At 36.1% G+C, this 21,926-nt stretch overlaps 1 protein-coding gene across 4 annotated transcripts in view; it reads left to right on the top strand.

The window, feature by feature from the left end:
• Nucleotides 1–21,926, top strand: part of LOC145662395 (protein nervous wreck-like) — a 554,721-nt gene that overhangs the window by 279,751 nt on the left and 253,044 nt on the right. For all 4 annotated transcript variants that reach the window (XM_081727930.1, XM_081727929.1, XM_081727928.1 and 1 more), the window contains exons 5-6: nt 652–796; nt 12,339–12,475. In XM_081727930.1, the coding sequence (XP_081584056.1) occupies nt 652–796; nt 12,339–12,475 (282 nt within the window). The remainder of the gene's footprint in view (nt 1–651; nt 797–12,338; nt 12,476–21,926) is intronic.

Genomic DNA, 21,926 nt, shown 5'->3' with positions numbered 1-21,926 from the left:
AGTGTCTAGTTCTCCTTCCTAATGAACGTTTTCCGATTGGACTTCCAGTCAAAACTTTGAAAGCGTTCCTACCAAGGATGTTAGAAAGTAGAGGATCTGCCCATACAACAAAATCATGAAGCCATACGTCACAGTTTCGCCACACCTACTCTGCCTACTCCGCGCCACTAAGATCGCAATGTTTCGAGCCAACAATCATGGCGGAAACGAGAGTAGCCAATCAGACGTACCAGTTCACACGATGCTCGTTTTTTTTTTTTTTTTTTTTTTTTTTTGCTTCACTGAGTTCATAGGAAGAAGATATGTATGGGCAGATCCTCTATTTTATAACATCCTTGGTTCCTACTTTCTTCCAACTTTGCTACATGACCTGCCCACCTGAGCCTCCTAGACTTCATAACCCTAACAATGTTTGGTAAACCGAATAAATTATACAGTTCTTCGTTATGAAGTTTCCGCCATTCCCCATTCCCGTTCCTCTTGGGTCCGAATATTCGTCTCAGGAATGCTAATGATAATTGTATTCCAATATCCATTTCAATTGGTTCAGCCTCTTTTCCGTGACTCAGTCCCACACAAGATCACTTTTATTTCTTTACATATTATATATTATATTATTTATTTATTTACGTATTTACTTTCCTCCAACAGGAACGTGTGGACGGTGTGGCAACTGCTATTGGAAGAAACAGAGAAACTTGCGAAGGCTCGACTGGCAGCGGTTGAAGTGTTCCAACAGCAAATTGCAGACGATGCCAAAATTCTAAAACTACACAAGCAACAAACTTCCAAAAAGGTAAGAAAGCATTTGGAAAATAGTGTAAATTATTTGTCTGTATTAGTGTGGCCACAAAAGCCGGTTTTTCTGGTTTCGGGAAAATTCGGAACCGGTTTTTGGGAAAATTTGAAAAAAAAAACTATTTTTTTAAAACCGGTTAGGTTTTCTGTCAAAAGTGGATTCAGTTCTAAAACCAATTTGGTTTACTATTAAAAACCGGTTCAGTTTTCTATCAAAAACTGATTTCCTTAAAACAAGCCAAACCGGCTTTGGAGAGAATCCAAATAATTTTTCGGTTTTGTACAAACAAGTTTCTGGTTTTAATAAAAACCGGTGTTGCCCATCCTTGCCGATAAATGTTATTAACACTTTCAATCCTAGTATTATTCCTAGTACCTTATTAATATACAACAGGACGGAGCTTGAATCTAGATTGGATCTTACAACTGAGTATCTCAGCTCCTACCGTAAATGGTGGGCGGTTCTTGCTTGTGTGGGAGACTTGTTCGGGCCCGCACCCAAAAGAATAATGATGAACGTGTGAAAAACTTGTATACTGAAGGCTGTTGTCAGTTATCTTTTTTTGCGGTACTTCGCTGACGAACATAGACATAATTTTGTGCTAGAAAGTTTTACATTTTCTCTGTAAAACGAAGCAAGCTCAATAGATGACGAACAAATAGCGAACACTGTAGCTGCTTAACCCAGTGGCTCCCAACCTTTTTTTGGCCGACGAAACACTTTATGATACGTCTACGACATTGCGACACACTTTGTTTGATATTTTATCAGTGGCGTACGCAGCTTCATGAAGAGGGGATTCAATCAATCAGTCTCTTATGTTTTCAGGACAAGCATGATATTCGTTTATATCGTAATATAGTAAATCTTTATTTTCTATAATATCTTGCTCAAGGGGATTAAAAGCCCGAATCAATCACTGCGTACGCCACTGATAATAGTGTAAGGCAACGAAGTAGTGACTTTATGGTGTACTGGACGATGTTGCTCCTGTTCGAGGCGTTGACTGGTACTATCTATCTCAAAACTGATTCTAATTAATTGGTTCGCTAGTTCTCAAATTTCGTGGCATGCAAGGGCGCCGATTCTGGGGGGGGGGATCCCAAAGCTCATGTGTCCCCCCTCATTGTATTTAAGAATATACAATATTCTGCATAATTTGAATGCAATTTGTCTTAAAAATCCTCATAAATGCCTTCTGCATCGGAATGGGCCCCCCAAAATTTACAGAGAAATCGGCGCCCTTGGTGGCATGCCCTATGGGACTGCGCGACACATCATTATAATCATCATTGGGAACCATGGTTTAACCCAATGATGATTATAATAATAATAAGCAAGTTTTGCGCCTTTTCCACACTGTGTTTCTGTTGTAAAAGGTTTTATTTCTTTCAAGAAAAGTAAAAGAGCAATTATTTTGAAACAATACAAGGTGTGATCAAAAAGTACGGTCAATGTAGTTGCACAGTGCCATCTATCGATGTGTTATCCATTTCAACTAATAAACTCGGTAGCCTAAACCTTTGCTACAGTCAATGTTGAGTTTGAATGAGTTGTGACGTGTTAGTTGGCTTCCAGAGGCAGAAGAGTGAGGACGTGTTTGTTAAGAGTGTCTCTCGTGCTCCAACATTATGTTTTTTTTTTTTTAAGCTGCAAAAAAAAGTGCCAAAGAAGCTCACGAAATGTCAAAATCAGTGTATGGCGATAAAACGGAGGTACTGAAAACTGTTTACAAGTTGTATGTGTGATTCAAAACGGTAAGGAGTCGGTTGAAAACGAACAACGATTGAAAAGTCCTTCGACGTCAAAAACAGATGTAAATGTGCAAAAATTGGCACAAATGATTTGTTCAAACAGGCGAATGACTATTCGAGAGCCTTCCGAAGAACTAAACATCTCGTATGGGTCCGTGGAAAGCATTTTAACCGCCGATTAAATGGCCAAGTGCCTCTCTGCTTCACCACGAAAACACACCATGCCACATCTTGGTTTTGACCGCGAGATTTTGGCAAAAAAAAAAAAAAAAACATATTTCTATCTGTCCGTACTCGCTGTGCTCTTCAGATATAGCATCATGCGACTTCTGGATTTTCCCAAAAATTAAAACGTGCTAAAAAGGAAAAAAAAATTGACACCATTCCTGACATTGAGAGACCATGACCCAGCAACTGAACACCCTTCTAAAAGAAGCCTTCCAGTCATGGATTCAGCGTTGGGATGAGTGCATTGCTAGTCAAGGACAGTACTTTGAAGGAAATAAAATCAAATTCTGTGTAAGCTTATTATTATTATTATTATTATGTATTATTAACCGTATTTTTGATCACACCTCGTATTGTAGTAACTTCACAAAACAACACTAATAAATATTGTAGTCATCTTAAAATCAAATGTTTAAAGATTTATTTGCCATGCATTTCTGCCTGCCTACCTTTTTTTTGTCTAATACACATATTCTAAACATGCACTAAGCTGACAGAGAGTTGGAATTTGTATAGCTATGATATGTACGACCAAGAACAAAAGTGTTAATACCCCAAGTACCATTTTTATTATTATTTTGCAATCTATCATAATGTAACTCTTTGTAAGTTTTAATGGATAATGTTATACGACTATGGTGATGTGATCATGATTTTGCTTTGTGACTTTATAAAGGACCAAGGTTATGAAGAACTGTACTTCATATTCTATAGGATTAGAGGCGCTGATCGAATTTCTATCCGGATTAGGATTAGATTTCTGGGCTTTCGGTATCTATGGTCACGTTAGCTCATCATGCATATGAGGGATGACGTCCCTCGGCGACCAAACTGACCGGAAAATTGGAGAAGGAGAAAGGAATGGGAAAGGAAGCGACCTGGGACCATTGTGTTATGTACCATCTCGGCATTTGCCTCGTGTGAATGAGAAAAACTCAGGAAAAAGTCAATCAAGATGGCTGGCCTGAAAAAGCTGTTACACCTTTTTTAACCGAGTTGTAAGGACTCCCGACGTTGAGGCACCAATTATTGTAAGGGGTTTCACTGGTTCGTATTTATCTTAAAAGTTAATCTTCATAATAAATTACACGTCTTATATCACTTTCTCAACTGTCGTTTATTATTTGACTTTTTTTCTGCGCACATATAACAAAATATATGAACCTTCATATATCCACTTCTATACTTATCAAGATGTCTACGTCTATTTATATTATTTACGATGTTGCTATAGCAACATCAACACACACTTATTTGTTACTGATTACCTAAATCTCAATATATCTTTCTTTTTCTTATACATCATATTGTTCACTTAATTCGCCTCTGATTCCATTCATAAAAATAGGCACAGATTGATAATAAATGAAACATACAACGCTATCGTTATAGAGTGTACCCAGGGTGCTCGTACGAAAGAAAGCGTTAGCGACTACCCTACGCGGGGACATAATTTCTATCCGGTGGAAGACCTTCTGATTAGGTGAACAAAATACCTATACTCAAAGCATTCATTAAATTTAATCATGTCAAGCTGGAGATGTTACTTAAACACTTGCTTTGAAATATGTACAAAATTGTTAAGAGTCGTTTCAGAAAATCTTCGTCCGAAGAAAGCCTACCCTTAAGTGTAATTGTCACATTATCTACTTAATCACTTATGCCATTTGATAGGTCTGTTAATAAAATATTTATTTACAAAATATGAAGAACTGTGCCTGAATAGTTTTTGATAGAATCATGCGCAAGAAATTCAATTCCTAAAGTAAACTATCCCTTATGTATTTTTTCGTACTCAAGTGACTCACATTACAAAGCTATTAATATAATATTTACGAAATATGAATAAAATTGCCTGATTCGTAATTGAGAAAATTGTCTGGTAAAGAAACATACTTCCAAGAGTAAATTATCTTATCATTAAAAATACTTTTCTTTTTAATGATACGTAACTTATTACACTTATACACGTGATACACTTAAAGTGTATGACATATTGTAGAACTAGGTATGAAATATTTACAGTATTTATGAAATATGAACAAAATAATTTGAGTCGTGTTCGAGAAATCCTGAATTTAAATTTTGACTGTCATTTCGGGAGCTAGGAAGAAATTCGAACCCTCCTTCAGGAAAAAATTTAAATTTAAAATTAGGCCCAAATATAGATATGTTGAATGATATGGCGTCTGGATCAATGTACATACATCTGAATGAACAAATCGACAGATATCCAAAAGATTCTTTTTCAATATGTTGGAGCCATATGAAAAGTGAAAATCTCACACGTGTCCGTCACGATAATTCCTACAATCTTATGCAAACTGCAAAACAGTTAAGAGTTTCGGGTTGCATAAAGACATTGGCGAAATATTTAGTTATTCTCAATAGAAGAGCCGAAGACATATAGGCAGGGACGTAGCTAGGGAGGGGCACGGGGGGCACCAGCCCCCCAAATCTTGGTTTGGCCCCCTCAAATAATTATTTAAATTATGTTACAAATTGTTTTTATCCGACAATAAATGAAAAAAATATCCATAGTAAACTGAAATTATTCATACTTCTAAGAAAAGGTTATTTTAAAAACCCATTTATAGGCTATTTCTTAAACATTAAGTGAACGGTAATGTGAGTTTAAGATCAGTAACTTTGGGGCTGGGAGTCGTAATTTTTAACATTGCTAGGTTCTTCCAGCCCATAGTGATTCCAGCCTTATAGTCGCCTTGAGGTACCAAGGGCTAAAAATCTATGCGAATGCACTTTTTATAACCGACTAACAAGTAAAGGGTCCAAATGGATGAGTTAAGATGCAGGATGAGACTTAATGCACCTGATAGAGTATGTGAAAATATTTTTATGTGCAAAATTATAGTGGCTGAGCGCCATAAGGAACGGAGGGGGAGGGGGTCAAATTTGGTGGGAGAAGGGTATGTTATGTTATAGAAATATATCAAATAAACTGTTGAATTGTAAAAATAGTGAAAGATAGACAATTCAAACAGTGGTACTTTCACATATTGAAAAGAGAAAAATGGGCAAAGTAGATCAGAAACCTCCGCCGCTATTTTGCAATCTGTCATTTTGAAATATGTGATATTTTTTTAAATGGAAAGGTACTCACGTGATATATCAATTAGGGCCAACATGTTTTTAACAGTCAATTATGAACTTTAGTGATCGTTATCTGTACTTATTTGGAAAATTTAGGACCATCTTTATAGTTATTTACGAAAATTTAGGAGAATGATGACAACATTGTGAACGCGTTCGTCAGAAAATTCTGCAAGGAAAATATATCTGTAATTGGTGGTATTCAAGCATGTCATCTTAAAACAAAATTGTTCTTGATGAAGGAGGCAATGGAAGAGTGTGCTACGCAATTCGAAATAGATTTTCCTGAATATGAATTCGTTATTGTAAAAATTACGTTGTATCTCTTATGGAGAAAAAAATTACAAATATCTCGGACTTGCGAGCTGTTCTGCCCAAGGCAATTTTCCCCCAAATTACGAATTTGCTGGAAATAGCCTTGACGCTACCTGTGTTATTCAGCTTCTTGTGAGTGTTCTTTCAGCGTGCATAAAACTCTCAAATCCAGTGGCGTATTTACGATTTTGTTTCGGGGACTTTGCTAACTTTAGTCCTGGAAATATTAAAATTCTGCAAGATATGTCATTTACTTTAATATAGTAAATAAAATTTCGTGGGAAGGCTTAAGCCCAGAGCCCCTAAATACGCCACTGATCAAATAATATCTTCGTTATAAGTCTGGTCAGGACAGAACATCAGCATTAGCCGCACTTGAAATAGAACAAGAGATAGCCTCTAAGCTTGAAGAAGATAAAATAATTGACATAGGCCTATTCAGAAAGTCGTCGCAGATGCGCTACAGTTTGTGTCCAGCAGGTAATTTGTAAATGCAATGCGGCACAACATTGTCAGGTGGATGCAAGAACAGCATAAAAAGTGGTGGTGTAACATTAGACCATTATTTTACCAATTACTATTGTATATGTACTTCGTTGATTAGATTTTTTATGCTTACGGACGTTCAAGTATTGTGGGCCTCTTTAATATTCATATGTTTGAGACGAACGGAAGACGTTAACGATTTTGTGAACAATAAAAATGTACTAATATATAAAGGAAGTCAAGAGCTTTAATAAATGCTAAAGTTTGTTAATGGTTATTAAATTTACATAATAGTCAGTTGAAATATTGAAGTTTATTAGTCTAGTATAGGCTATAGTGTTTCTTTAACTATGTAGAATATTACATTTTAACGCAAAAATATGTCTTGAGAGCCTGTGTGTTCAGTTTAGGGAACCTCATGAAAATCATGTCACTTTTTTAGGGTAGTTACTGTATTACCTGTTACCTATTACTTGTTACTATATTATTTGTAACTATTTTTATCAAGCTACAAAGTATATAAAGCTACAAGGCAAAAATGTACAGTATATATAAATGTATCAAAAAGTAATTATATGAAGTATTGCGTTTTTTAATGTTCTAGTTGGATGTCCTTGCATAAGTAAACAACACTACTAATACATAGTTTTTAAATTATTGTTTCATATCGCATTTCGTAGGAGAGGTTCGCTTTTCTTTTCTAACCCCCTAAAGAGTAGTTAAAGTTTAACTTCAAACAATTTACTGGTGAGTTCTCCATACGATGTTTTCGTGTTGATTATCCGCGGTTGCCGCGCCACCCGATTCAGCGAATTATCGCGAGTACACAATATAATACACACACACACACACACACACACACACACACACACACATATATATATATATATATATATATATATATATATATATATATATATGGTTTATTTCATTTGCAAATGTGGCCCCCCCAAACTCAGAACTCTGGCTACGTCCCTGCATATAGGTAACAATTAACGTATAAACAAGCAAAACGGTTGAGCGCTCTCAGCATTCCAAGACTTGTACTAGTTCAGAACTCTTCTATGCAAGAAATTGTCGAGTAAGCGAGAGTGTAATATGGTATTTTATGTGGTGACGATGTCTCTATATTTGTCAATGTTGATTATTCAAAATTTTAACCGATATTTCGCACATCTGTTGGCAGTAGAGATGCAAAAAAGCCGGCTTTTTTGAATCGGTTTTTTTTGCACATAAAAAGCCGGCTTTTTTGGGGAAAAAACGAGAATTTTGGAAATTTTGGCTTTTTTTATTTTCATGATTTTTCTGTTTAAATAGCTTTCTTATAGTATACTCTAAAGTTAAATAAGATTTCATGACCTGAATGCCATATTTCGCTCTGTAATTCACCATCATGATGGTTGGAGCACATGGTTTATGAATTAAAGTAAAAATAAAGTACGTAGTATTTGAGGGCAATTTTAGAAGCTATTTAACTTGATTTTAACTTCTGAATTGTCGACATTTTTTCTTCTCTAGATCAGTTCTTTTTAGTCATCCGTGTTTCACTTCTTAGAGCTTAGTACTCTAGCTTCCATCACATAATTAAACTTATGGTTTTCAATATATCCATCAGAGCGTGCGTTTTTCAATATATCTGTCAGAGCGTACTTCCACATTTCCGTTATACTGTAGCTGTGCAATGATTTATAATAATCTTCCGGACACAACCTTGAATACCGTTTGATAGAAATAATCAGTATCGGATTTAGAAAAATATTTGGGAGTTTTTTTTTTCTGAATAATGTTTGGTTTTTCTAAAAAATTTCTAACTTTTATTTAAGAGGAGCTTAAGTTTATGAGTACAGGCATAACAATTATTTCGTTTCGTTTGTATATTCAACTATAATCTTCCAGATACAACTTGAAGACCATTTTATACTGATAATCAGTGGCGGATTTAGAAAAGTATTTTTGGGTGGGGGTGGGGTTCTTTTTAATGATTAGTTTTTCTAAAATTCCTAATTTTTTATTTGAGGACAGCTTGAAGTTTATGAATAAAGGCAAAACAAATATTTAGTTTGTTTTAGAAATTCCGTAATTTCGGGGTATAGGCTTCAATCCGAAAGACATCCCCACTCTAACCCTCTTCGCAAATGCATCACTGCTGGTAATTAATAATAACAAAGATTTAAAAACGATTAGAAAGTAAGTCGGCCAGGACTCACAGTACACGCACTATCTCTACATTCACAGATGGAATTAAGAAAAACTTTTGTCAAAATGGTCGAATGCGGAGTTGAATCCCGGACTTCACGATAGAAGCGCGAAAGATAACCACTCACTCATGTTTGTTGTGCATTTGTGCTTAATTTAAACGTATTCTCTCTCTCTCTTTCTCAATGGCCACAAAAGCTCTCCATTGACTTCTGTCCTTATCCAATTCAATCCAGTTTCTACTATGTATTCCTATTTCTGCTAGGGCCTAGAATTTCCTAATGACATTTCCCGATTGGGTTTCCAGTTAAAACTTTGAAAGCGTTCCTACTTTCTTCCATTCTGGCTACATGACCTGTTCACCTGAGCCTCCTAGACTTGATTACTCTAACGATGTTTGGTAAACCGTATAAATTATGTAGTTCCTCCTTATGAAGTTTCTACCATTCCCCATTCCCGTTCCTCTTGGGTCCAAATATTCGTCTCAGAATTTCATTCTCAAATAATTACAGTCTGCGTTCTTCCTTCAGCGTAAGCGACCATGTTTTACAACCATAAAGCATAACAGGCATGATTATCATTTTATATATTTTAAGCTTTAAATTCCTTGACAGAATTCGCGACGACAAAATATTTTGAACTGAATAATAACAAGAATTTCCTGATTTTCATTTAATTTCTTTGTGGGTATGATTTTGGTCTGGTAATACTGATCCAAGATATTTGAAAGTATCCACTGTGTCGAAAGTATTAATTGACATTTTAACGCTTTCATAATTTACCGTAACTTCCTTGTATTTAGATTTCTCTGCATTTACTCATGTCCCTGCAAGCGTTTAATAAGGCCTCTGCATTTCTTTCGATCGTTCTATCAGATTTACATCATCAGCAATACCATTCAACTCTAGGCCCTGGTTCCTATCTTTGATTTTTCTTATAGCGTACTCCGGAACAAAGCTGAATAATAACGGCGATAACGCATATCCTTGTTTCAGGCCAATCTAGACGTGGAAGCTCGCATTTTTCTACTCGGACTTTACTCTGGAATTGATTTAAACACTTATTAAATCTAGCTCTTTCGGTATTCCAAATTCTGTAAGAATGTACAATGTTTCCCTCTTTACCGAGTTGTAAGCCTTTCTAAAATCAATAAACAGTTGATGTACTGGGTAATATATACCCATTTCTTTTCGAGTATTTGTTAAATGGTAAATATCTGGTCGGTTTCGGCTAAATTCACACTGATAATCTCCAATAATTTCATCTGCGTATGGGGTCAATCTTATTAATAGAATGTTAAGTGAAATGCCTCGATAATTATTACAATCAATTTTGTCGTCTTTCTTGTGAATTGGAACAGTGATTGATTCTTTTACTCTTTTTAAATGTATTCCATAGTTTTTCTTTTTGTAAAAGAAAAATCGCAACTATATGTTGAATTTTCTTGTTAAAAATTTAGAAACCTTCAGCATTTAAAAATTTAGAAACCTTCAGCATGGGTAAACCGTGATGGTGGTTATATATTCTACAGCCTAGGAAACCATACGCTCAGATGAACCGTGTATTACGTATATCATCCATGAACAGAAAATTCGATACTTTCCCGATTCTGAACAAGCTTAAGGAACACTCAGTGCATTACAGAATTTGGAGCTTTACCGATTTTGCAGATTCGCAAGTACTGATAGGTGGTAACAGATTATTACGTATGTGATCAATCAGTGAAAAATTTGTTCGAAATATTCATACAATGTATATGAAAGTTAAAACTTAACTGAAAAATTTCATGAATGTACAGAACCACCCGAAACGAAGCTCTTGATGTGCAGATTTCTCTCATGTTTTCCTTTAGTGATATTTTGAAGTAAAAATACTACATACAATTTTGCTAGTTATTTGTGTATCATTTTTTAAAGTTCTTATTGTATATACGAGGTTAAAATATTATTACATATATTGGTTAATCCCTTGGAATTTATAATGTAAATATGTTAAGAATTTTAAAAAATCTTTTTGAAATTCATGGTTTATTTTCGAGGTTTCATATTATTATCTGCATCAGCCACTATTTAAATGAGTTTTTTTGTTGTAGAGAAGCGAAACAAAGTCTGCTCTATCAGTTTAAAGCAAAATTTTCAAAAAAGGCCAAAATTTCCCAAGCAAAAAAGCGAAGCAGAAAAAACCGAGTTTTTTTTCAAAAAAGCCGGTTTTTTTTCGAGCCCTTGCATCTCTAGTTGGCAGGCTCATGGAGAGATGGGTGACAATAACAGAGTGGGTTGGGTAAAAAATGAAAATGGTTTAAATTTCTAGTTTTATGGACACATATCATTAGCGTAGGCTTACGGACACATGTGATTAGTGAGAGTGAACGATTATGAATGAATTAGTAGAATGAGAATGCTAGAGGAAAAGTGAGAATGCGGAGAAAATCCATGAACACAATGTTGTGCAAAACAAACTCGCATGATGTGGGATAAAGCAAGGACTTCTCTCACATCAGAGGGGGCGCAGTGGCTCAGTGGTAAAGAGTTCACCTCCGCTGCTTGAGGTTCCTGGTTCGATCCCAGCTCGCGTCCTATGGACTTTGTGGTGGACAAACACCGTGCTCGTGGATTTTCTCGGGGTTCTTCAATTTCCTCATACTTTCTTCATTTCATTCATTTCTCATAATCACCGTCTCCTTTAGCCTAACCGGCATAACCTGGGACGTAAAACTCAAAGATTTCATTTTATTTTGTCTCATACCAGAGGTGAGCGCTGTAACACTTTATTTTTTAAATCTACCTGACTTTCTTTCTGTCGCGCTTTTCAACCACTGGACTCGACAGAGACTCCAAGGACAGTTAAAAATCCGACCACGATATACAGAGGGACTCGAACCTCACGATCGTCAGCTTAATACCTCAGACTACTCGACTACACCACACTGAAAGTGAGCTTTTTGATGAACAAATACCGTGTGTGTGAGTTTTCTCGGGGTCCTTTCATTTCCTTCTACTTTCATTATTCTGCCATTTCATTCATTCTCACTATTACCGTCTCCTTTAACCTACACGTCATAACATTTCAAACTGAAAATTTTCATATCATTTCATTTTACATCACAACAGCACCACTGAGTATCTGTGGTCTCCTCTGGGCTGGATTAGAACAGAACAGACTCCAACGCCGCGGTTTTGTGTCTACAGTGATAATTGTTTGGAGTTTCGTAAACCATGGAGCATATATCATGAAATCTTAAGCATAAAATCTTTCATAAGAAAATACTTCAGAGGAAAGGATCAGCGCAACATGCTTGTTCCGCTACCCCCGGAGCTTCGTCCATGTATATTTACTAAAGTCCTCCTCCATCTCTGTCTTGGAAAGAATCATATTTCTGAGTGTTTGTTTAATCTAGTAAGAGTAGAAGAATCGTTTCTCATATATTTGTTTTCCTTTTTGTCTTCCAGTGCATCGATCAACTGATCCAAGTGCAAAAGGAGCTGCAGAATTGTGTCCAAGAGGTCGACAAAACAAAGAAACAGTATTTTGAGGACGAACATAACGCAAAGGATATCCGAGACAAAGCACGGAACTTGGAAGAAAAGTAAGTGATACCTTTGATTGATTCGCTTTCTAAATTTCACTTTCTAAACGATGTTATATTTGATTGATAGAGATAGGTACTCTTTGCGAACTTCAAATATACTTAATGTCATCTACTTGCTACTGAAACTCATGCTTATGACTTCTTATGTCCTCAAATTCAATCAATCTCAACTTTATGAATTTTGATACCCATCAACTTCACTCAACTTCAACTTTACGACCTCTCATACATCTCAACTATACTCAGCCTCAACTTTACAAGCTTGCTTACTCCTCGCTTTACTAAACCTCAAATTTACATCTCACGCCATCAAATTTATTCACTTTAACTTTATGATCGCTCATACTCTTCAAGTTGATTCAATCTCAACTTTGCAACCTCTCATGGCCCTCACTTTCATTCAACCTCAACTTTATGGCCTCTCATACCCCTCAACTTCATTTAACCTCAATTTTAAGACCTCTTATATCTTCACGCCCAACTTTACGAAATTATTAACTAACTATCAATAGAAGAATTCCATTTTCAAGTTATCATAAAGTAAAGTGGATCACAAATCATGGGGGAATGAACACGCTACTTGTATATAATTTACTGTACCTTGTTATCAATAAATAACAAATTGTTATCTAACTCTCAATAGAAGGACAGTTGTTTATCATAACATTACCATAAACTAATTTCTTCCGCAGTACTTTTACAAATGAACACTACACAAATTTTTCCAACCTTCCAACTCTTAAAAACCTCTTCCAGCTATAAACAAACATTAAGAACACACTTGTTTAAAAGTTATGATAAACTTTCTTCGTGATCGTCATATTTCTTCCTGCATGATCACCTGATTAATAACACTGCGTGGAAAACACTTGAGTTTTGTGGACATGGGACCAGTTAAGCATTTCTATTGTATATTTGTTTAAAATCGTTAGCAGGAATTTGCAACTAAACAATTACAATTTGGCAATTTTGTAATGACTTTACCGAACTTTAACATTTTATATTCTATTTATATTTTGTTCCAGGAAAATTTACGACGAAAACTGATGTCTTTAATTGGAATATGTTCTACGTTAAAAAAAAAAATCCCTATATTCTTTATTTTGAATTTATTTTTGAGTACGGTATATAAAATATTTTAGGTATGTGTGAAAATTTACGTTGCAAATCTTCGTCTTCCGTTATTATATACAGTATTTCATATAGTTTCTATTTTTTTTTTATTGAGCTTATTTTAGAATATAGAAAATATTTAAGGTATGGTGAAAATTTACTGGCTAATGTGTGGCCAATGGGGACATCAAATTATAATTTCTTCTTTCTAATTCTACCAATTGATTGGCCAACACTTTGTTTAGCCCTTTTGCTTACAAGCCAAGGTATAAAATAACAGATAGCCCCAGTTCGCGTTTAGCGTTCTGATTGGCTCCCTGTCCGTGACGTCTAGTGGAGGGACTTGTGCCCATCTGGAAACAGTATACCAACTAGCGTAATTGCGTATGCAATATTTCACTCGTTCTTTTGAATGATACATCGTGATAACCAAGGATGTTATATAATAGAGAATCTGCCCATATACATCTTTAACCTATTAACTGAATGAAGCCCCCCCCCCAAAAAAAAAACTTGCATTGGCACGTCTGATTGGCTACTCTCGTTTCCTCCGTGTATGTTGGCTCAAAACATTGCGGTAGACATGTAGTGAGTCTGTCGTTTATTTTTATTTAAGTCGTTACTTCAGATTTATATTATATAATGATTACATGTTGCACATATGGGTATAGAGATAGGAGTGACAAGAAATTACCCGGCATAAACTTTCATAAGTAAGAAAATCACCAATCATCGTATACGTATGGCTTCACGATTTTGTGGTATGAGCAGATCCTCTATTTTATAACATCCTTGACGATACCTCCACGTGACGTCACCGACCGCAAAGTATCCTGGGAAAATGATAGCAGAAAGGCTGAATCGACAGTCCCCTGCTTACAAGCAACATCGCTGCGTAATAGGTTAATTAGGAATATTGCTTTTATGAAATATTCATATACGTGATTTGGGGATCAGTTATTTAAGTAGTTGTAAATCTTCGACAGTCAAATTCAGTATTGCAGAGGCTTTATTTTCCAAGTTCTAAGAAGGTTTGTTTTATTCGTGGCTGTTTGAGTTGTAGGAAGACATTTCAAATAAACTGTCGCCAATTACTCCTTCTGAGAAATATTCCTAACTATAATTGACCATGTTAGGGGAAATGTAGCTCACATGATTAAATACATTTCAGAGCAATATTACTTGGAAATAAAAAAAATCCAGTATCCAAAATAGAACAAATACTTTAGAAGTTATGGTCAGAAAGACGTGTTTCAATCATGAAAACAAAATCAAAATATTTTAATGAGAATTTTCTCAATTCTTCCCAGTTAAAAAAGGTTAACAACGCTGTGGCTAACTTCTTTTCATGCCATCCTTCCCACTTTTTTCGTAAGTTTACAGTAAAAAGTGCCTGACTGCCATATCTATAACTATCGTAAATAAAATTTTACGATACAGGATGTTTCAAATTGAATATAGAGGTTTTATGGCTTTGTGGTATTTATTACATTTAACGTACAATTATAAATAATGCATCAAAGGAAAGAGCAACTCAAACAGTTTTTGCTATAAGTGTTCAATGTGAGCACCATTCGTCACACGGCGCACAGCAAGTCAATAGGCAAGTTCTTCTGAAACCTTAACCAGCGTGTTTGGAGTAAATGTTGCAACAAATGCTTCAATCTTCTTTGTTAAATTCCTCAATCTCCTTAAAATTCTCCATCAGTGTGACCGCCGAACAAAAATATTTCGTACCAACCTATGCAGAAAAAAAAGTACTAGATCTGGCGGAAAAGTACTAAAATTTTATCTGTTCTTCACTCTATTTATGACATTTTATGATATTGATATCTTATTAGAAGGTTTTCGGCAGCCCCTTTACTGTGACTGAGGGGAGTGACCACCGACATTCTTGAAAGAGCCTCCAACTTTAAATTTTTTGCAGTCAAATTTCGATACAAACCGTGCAAACCACTTATACCCTACCTATTTTGATTTTACACCCCCAAACTAAAAGTCCTGGCGAAATCCCTGCTTAATTGTCGTATTAGAACTCACTGTAAAACCACTAAAGTAACACAAGTATGACAAATATAGAGAATGTCGGGAGAAAACAAGAAATAACACAAAATTGGCTTATTGGGAAAATCAAGTTTTAATTTCTTAATAGCCTGGAACACCAAATATGTAATATTGTTTACTGTGGCCATTTATTAGTTTTAACCGTTCCTTCTTTGACACTTTTGTACTTCCTATTTTCCCCAATAGAATGAACTATAAGTTACAGTGCAAAATCGATAAATTTTCATGAGATTCCTTTTTCTCTCCCAAATGTACGTATGAGAAAAGAAGAGGAGGAGAAAAGTAGTAGATTTGCTGGTGAATATACTAGAGCACTAATATGTTACAGACGTACTAGGTATAGTTTTCTTGAGATTAATTTTTCTCACCCAAATGTAAGTATGAGAAAAGAAGAGGAGGAGAAAAGTAGTAGATTTGCTGGTGAATGTACTAGAGCACTAATATGTTACAGACGTACTAGGTATAGTTTTCTTGAGATTAATTTTTCTCTCCCAAATGTAAGTATGAGAAAAGAAGAGGAGGAGAAAAGTAGTAGATTTGCTGGTGAATGTACTAGAGCACTAATATGTTACAGACGTACTAGGTATAGTTTTCTTGAGATTAATTTTTCTCTCCCAAATGTACGTATGAGAAAAGAAGAGGAGGAGAAAAGTAGTAGATTTGCTGGTGAATGTACTAGAGCACTAATATGTTACAGACGTACTAGGTATAGTTTTCTTGAGATTAATTTTTCTCTCCCAAATGTAAGTATGAGAAAAGAAGAGGAGGAGAAAAGTAGTAGATTTGCTGGTGAATGTACTAGAGCACTAATATGTTACAGACGTACTAGGTATAGTTTTCTTGAGATTAATTTTTCTCTCCCAAATGTACGTATGAGAAAAGAAGAGGAGGAGAAAAGTAGTAGATTTGCTGGTGAATGTACTAGAGCACTAATATGTTACAGACTAGTGTTGCCACGAGACGAGACGAGACGAGACTTCAGGCTGTCTCGTCTCGTCTCGTGCAAAGCATGTCTCGTCTCGTGTCTCGTTTCGAAAAAAATGCGCTCGTCCCGTCTCGTGTCTCGTCTCGAGAGGTTCTGTCTCGTCTCGTCTCGTCTCGTCTCGTTTGTCTCGTCTTGTCTCGTCTTGTCTCGTCTTGTCTCGTAAAAGTATAGTAGCATACCATGGGAAGGAAAGTAAAATGTAGCATGCTGCACGATGCTAATCAAGATACAACTAATAAGGGAAGAGAGGGAGATTATATATCGAAGTGGAAGATGGTTTATATACCAATCGAAAGCACTAATGACGCCTATTACAAAACTGTAATAAAAATTTTCCGAATGCATATACTGTGCGAGTTATATGAATATACAGGGTGTCCAGAAAATCCATTTCCACCCCTTGAAATCGCAATCAATGAGACAGATGCCAAAACTGGAAAACACGTTTTTGATCATTATAAAAGTACAATGTATCAAAGCAAACATTGTTGTCCCAGGGCCACCCGCAGAGTCCCAGGCGAGATCCAACTCAAAAATTACAAAAGGTAAGGGGGTCAAGTAGTATATCGTTCGAAACTTCTTGAGAAATGAAAGTAGGCGAACAAGTCCCAACTCTCTAAAATTACCCTGTGCAAAATGGCGGCCGGTCAAACTGTAAGCAAAAACGTCATTCTAGAGTCTATGGCCACCCTCCAAAGAAAGAAAAAGAACTGAAACAGTAAGACAGATGTCAAAAAAGAAAAACATGTGTGTCATCTTCTCAAAAGTACAATGATTGAAAGTAAAAATGTTTGTCCCAGGATCCTCCAAGGTTCCAGACGGAGTCCTACTCAAAATTTTCAAATGGCAAATAAGGTCAAATAAAGTTGTTGAGATATAAAAGAACACGGAACAAGTCTCGATCCTCTAAAATTACCCTGTGTAAAATGGCGCCCGGTCAAAATGTACATCTTCATTTCGATTTTCTGAGCACGTTCACTTTCCATTTTGCTATCGGCACTTGTTTTCATTCTGAGACATTTGTACGAATTTACTCTTCCTGGTGCAAGGAATTCTTTTGTTTGAATCATTTTATAATTGATAAACCAGATAACGAGCATAAGTACCACTGTTGTGCAGTCATAAACATAAATAAGTAGAAGTAATAGTCTTTACTTCTGATGGCTCCAACCTCTACTTATTTATGTTCGTGGAAGTACATTATATGTTAACTAGTCAGTTCTATACTCAAAGATGTCAAATGTTGTCGTTTCTTTTCTTTATGTCTTAATTTGCTTTTATTTTATTATTATTTTTTTTTATTTATTTAGACATTACTAGGCTCAAAAAGAAGAATCTCACAGTAGGGACATTTCCTTTCTTTCCGTTGAGTACAAGAATTAAAGTGAAAATAAACTAAAACCCGGTTACAGAAAGAACAACTAAAATGCAAGATGTTTGCACAGTATTATCGTAGAGTGTCCATACTTGTTCTATCTGCTTTCATTTAATAACAGCTTTAAACGATGTGCTACTTGACCTCTCTTGCCATTTCAACAATTTGAGCATGACCCCGCCTGGGACATTGTGGAGGACCCTGAGACAAATATTTTTACTTCCAATCATTGTACTTTTGAAATGATGACACACATGTTTTCCTTTTTTGACATCTGCCTCACCGTTTCAGGATTTTTTTGGGGATGGCCACCGACTTTACAATGACGTTTTTGCTGACAGTTTGACCGGCCGCCATTTTGCACAAGGTAATTTTAGAGTATTGAGACTTGTTCCGTCTTCTTTCATTTCCCAAGAAGTTTCGAACGATATGCTACTTGACCCCCTTACCTTTTGTAATTTTTGAGTTGGACCCCGCCCAGTACACTGCGGGTGAACTTGTGACAAGAATTTTTGCTTTGATACGTTGTACTTTTAAAATGATCAAACACGTGTTTTCCAGTTTTGGCATCTGTCGTATCGTTTGCGATTTCAAGGGGGTGGAAACGGATTATCTGGACACTCTATATATTCATATAACTCGCATAGTATATGCATTCAGAAAATTTTTATTACAGTTTTGTAGTAGGCGTCATTAGTGCTTTCGATTGGTATATAAACCATCTTCCACTTCGATATATAATCTCCCTCTCTTTCCTTGTAAGTTACAAGTATTACCCAGAACACACAAGACAAGAAATATCACGGTAGCTACACCGTGAAGCCTTCACCTCTGGTGTATGTGGTAGTCGGTTCGATCTCGGTTAGTGCCATGTGAGCTTTGTGGTGGACAAACATTGAATGTGTGTGGGGACCGCGGTGGCTCAGTGGTAGAGCCTTCACCTCTGGTGCTTGAGGTCTCGGGATCGATCCCAGCTCCGCCAAGTGAACTTTGTGGTGGACAAACACCGTGTGCGTGGATTTTATCGGGGTTCTCCCGTTTCCTCCCACTTTCTTCATTCCACCATTTCATTCATTACTCATCATCACTGTCTCCTTTAGCCTAACCGGAATAACTGTGGGACGTAAAACTCAAAGATTTCATTTCATTTCATTTCATTTTTCGAATGTGTGTGTTTTCTCGAAGTTGTCTAGTATCCTACCACTTTCTTCATTCCACTAATTTTCCCATCACCATCCATTCGGCCAAAGTTGCCTAAAGGTCTTAAAAATAAATTCAAATAAGCTCACAAGGCAAGGACAAATATTTTGCAAGATAATATATCTCTGCTGTTAGTTGTCTGAGGCTTCTCGACCCTGGCTTATTATTATTATTATTATTATTATCATTCTAAAACATTGAAATTTGTTTCACCAGTTTCAATACACGAATATACAGTAAATTGCTCATAGGTACGTCGAAGATGAAGGCACTAATGTCAAATAATGTTTACACGACAAGCAAAGTTCGATGTAAAGGTGTCATCATCCCCGACACTATCGTATACTATCAGCCCACTTGCTTTATTGTGTCTGTATATATATATATATATATATATATATATATATATATATATATATATATATATATATATATATATATAAATAGAGAGATAGATATGTGTGTACACTTTGATTTCATATATTCCAGCCTTTAGGTTTCACAGAGTTAACCCATAACAATCCAAAAAATACTTTCCATTTTAGCATATTTAGATTTGTTGCAATTATTTTTTTTTTAAAAAAAAGCTCGGAACCAAATAATTTTATTGAGTAATGGAAAGTATTTGATTGAAATTTTATATGTTACTGCACACTAAGCTCTACTTAAAGTGCCATAGTAATGGGAGCTGAACGACACATCGGACGAAAGAATGCTTGGGGCCAGTCTTCACCTCTATGGTTCAAATCTGTTCCCATAACCGCGGGGTAGTGTGCTACTATGTGGTGGTTGCCCCGTTAGTGTAACAAACTCGAGACAGTACACCCAGATTAGCTAGTGGCTAAAAAAAAAGTTGATTTTTGGATGGCCATTTTGGATTAAAGTTTCTTATATTGTCGGGATCTATTCGCAATCATACAACGTACATCTTCATACCAAGCCGAGCGGTCTGCGGCGATAGACCATCGGCTTGAAGGCCCCGGGTTGAGTCCCGGAAGGGTCATGTATATGGATTTTAACAACATTTGTTTTTTCGTATTGTGTCAGGGGGGGAAATCGTACGGGATAAAAGGATTTCAGTCTGAAAAAAATGGAGAGAATATCCTCCCCAGGATACTTTCATGGGAGTAAGGAATTAGTAAAAATATAGGATATACATTTTATAGAAGGTTTAAAATATGGTTTGGTATCCTATTTCTTTTCTGTTATGTTCTTCAATGTTCGAATTTTGGTCATTCTCATGATATTTTCTGTTTTCAACGGAGTTCCATGAATATTATACCAAATGTTCTTTAAACTTATTAAGTTCGAGAGGTTTTATATGCCTGTAAGAAACAATTTCTGAAGATAATTCAGGTCCTAATGAATATTATTCACTAGGGAAGGGAAGTATTCCCCTCCTCTGAACATGGAAGCAGAGGGCAATTTCGCACTCTGGTCAGATCAAACATTTCCGCGTAACAAAACGAAGGTCCCCCTGTAAAACTTCTTTACCTAAAGTGTTATTACTAGTATCATAAATTTGCTGAAAGCAAACAATTTGAAGGGTTCGTCGATAATATCTTTGCTTTCTTTGTCCTCCGCCAGCCTTCCAAACGAAGAGGTGAATTTTACAACATGACTGCTGTATAATAAGCGAGCGATTGGTAAAATGGTAAAAGTGTGTTTTTATGTGTATGTGTATGTGTATGTGTGTGTGTGTGTGTGTGTGTGTGTGTGTGTGTGTGTGTGTGTGTGAGAGAGAGAGAGAGAGAGAGAGAGAAGACAAAATTTTTAGCTGCAAGATGACACTTCAATTGCCGTTTTCGGTTCATATAGCAAAAAGAATACCGCCACCAGAGAATAAAGAGTAGACCTTACCCAGTTTTCAAATTGAATAGATGGTGGTGGTAGTTCGGTTTCTTGACCATGTAAAAATCTTCCCTGTCTTTGATTTTGTTTGTCATCATTCCAGCCAGAAATAAAAAAAATGAGAATTTCTCAGTTTACAACAAGGGGAATTGGGGACAAGACATTATGGATGATATTCCTGGAAGCTCATGTATCACGATTGTTTCATTCAATAGACAGAGGACACTTTTCTATGAAGGCTTTTCAACATGTTTTTTCACAAAGGGGATTTTCCTTTTGCAATCTATATGACCACTGGCAATTTCAATCTTGGCCATTCCCGCCAGCGTTTTCATTTTGGAGACACGAGACGAGACGAGACATTTCACGAGACGTCTCGTCTAGTGTCTCGTCTCGTTTTCGAGACGGGACAAGTAGTCTGTCTCGTCTCGTGTCTCGTCTAAGACGGTTCTGTCCCGTCTCGTGTCTCGTCTCGTAAACTAGACGAGACGAGACGAGACACGAGAAATGTCTCGTCTCGTGGCAACACTATTACAGACGTACTAGGTATAGTTTTCTTGAGATTAATTTTTCTCTCCCAAATGTACGTATGAGAAAAGAAGAGGAGGAGAAAAGTAGTAGATTTGCTGGTGAATGTACTAGAGCACTAATATGTTACAGACGTACTAGGTATAGTTTTCTTGAGATTAATTTTTCTCTCCCAAATGTAAGTATGAGAAAAGAAGAGGAGGAGAAAAGTAGTAGATTTGCTGGTGAATGTACTAGAGCACTAACATGTTACAGACGTACTAGGTATAGTTTTCATGAGATTAATTTTTCTCTCCCAAATGTAAGTATGAGAAAAGAAGAGGAGGAGAAAA

This window comes from Thermobia domestica, chromosome 10 (genome assembly GCF_964235325.1).
Source record: "Thermobia domestica chromosome 10, izTheDome1.hap1.1, whole genome shotgun sequence".
Lineage (NCBI taxonomy): Eukaryota > Metazoa > Arthropoda > Insecta > Zygentoma > Lepismatidae > Thermobia > Thermobia domestica.
Note: the sequence above shows the minus strand (reverse complement) of the source record. Positions and strands in the feature narration are given on the sequence as shown.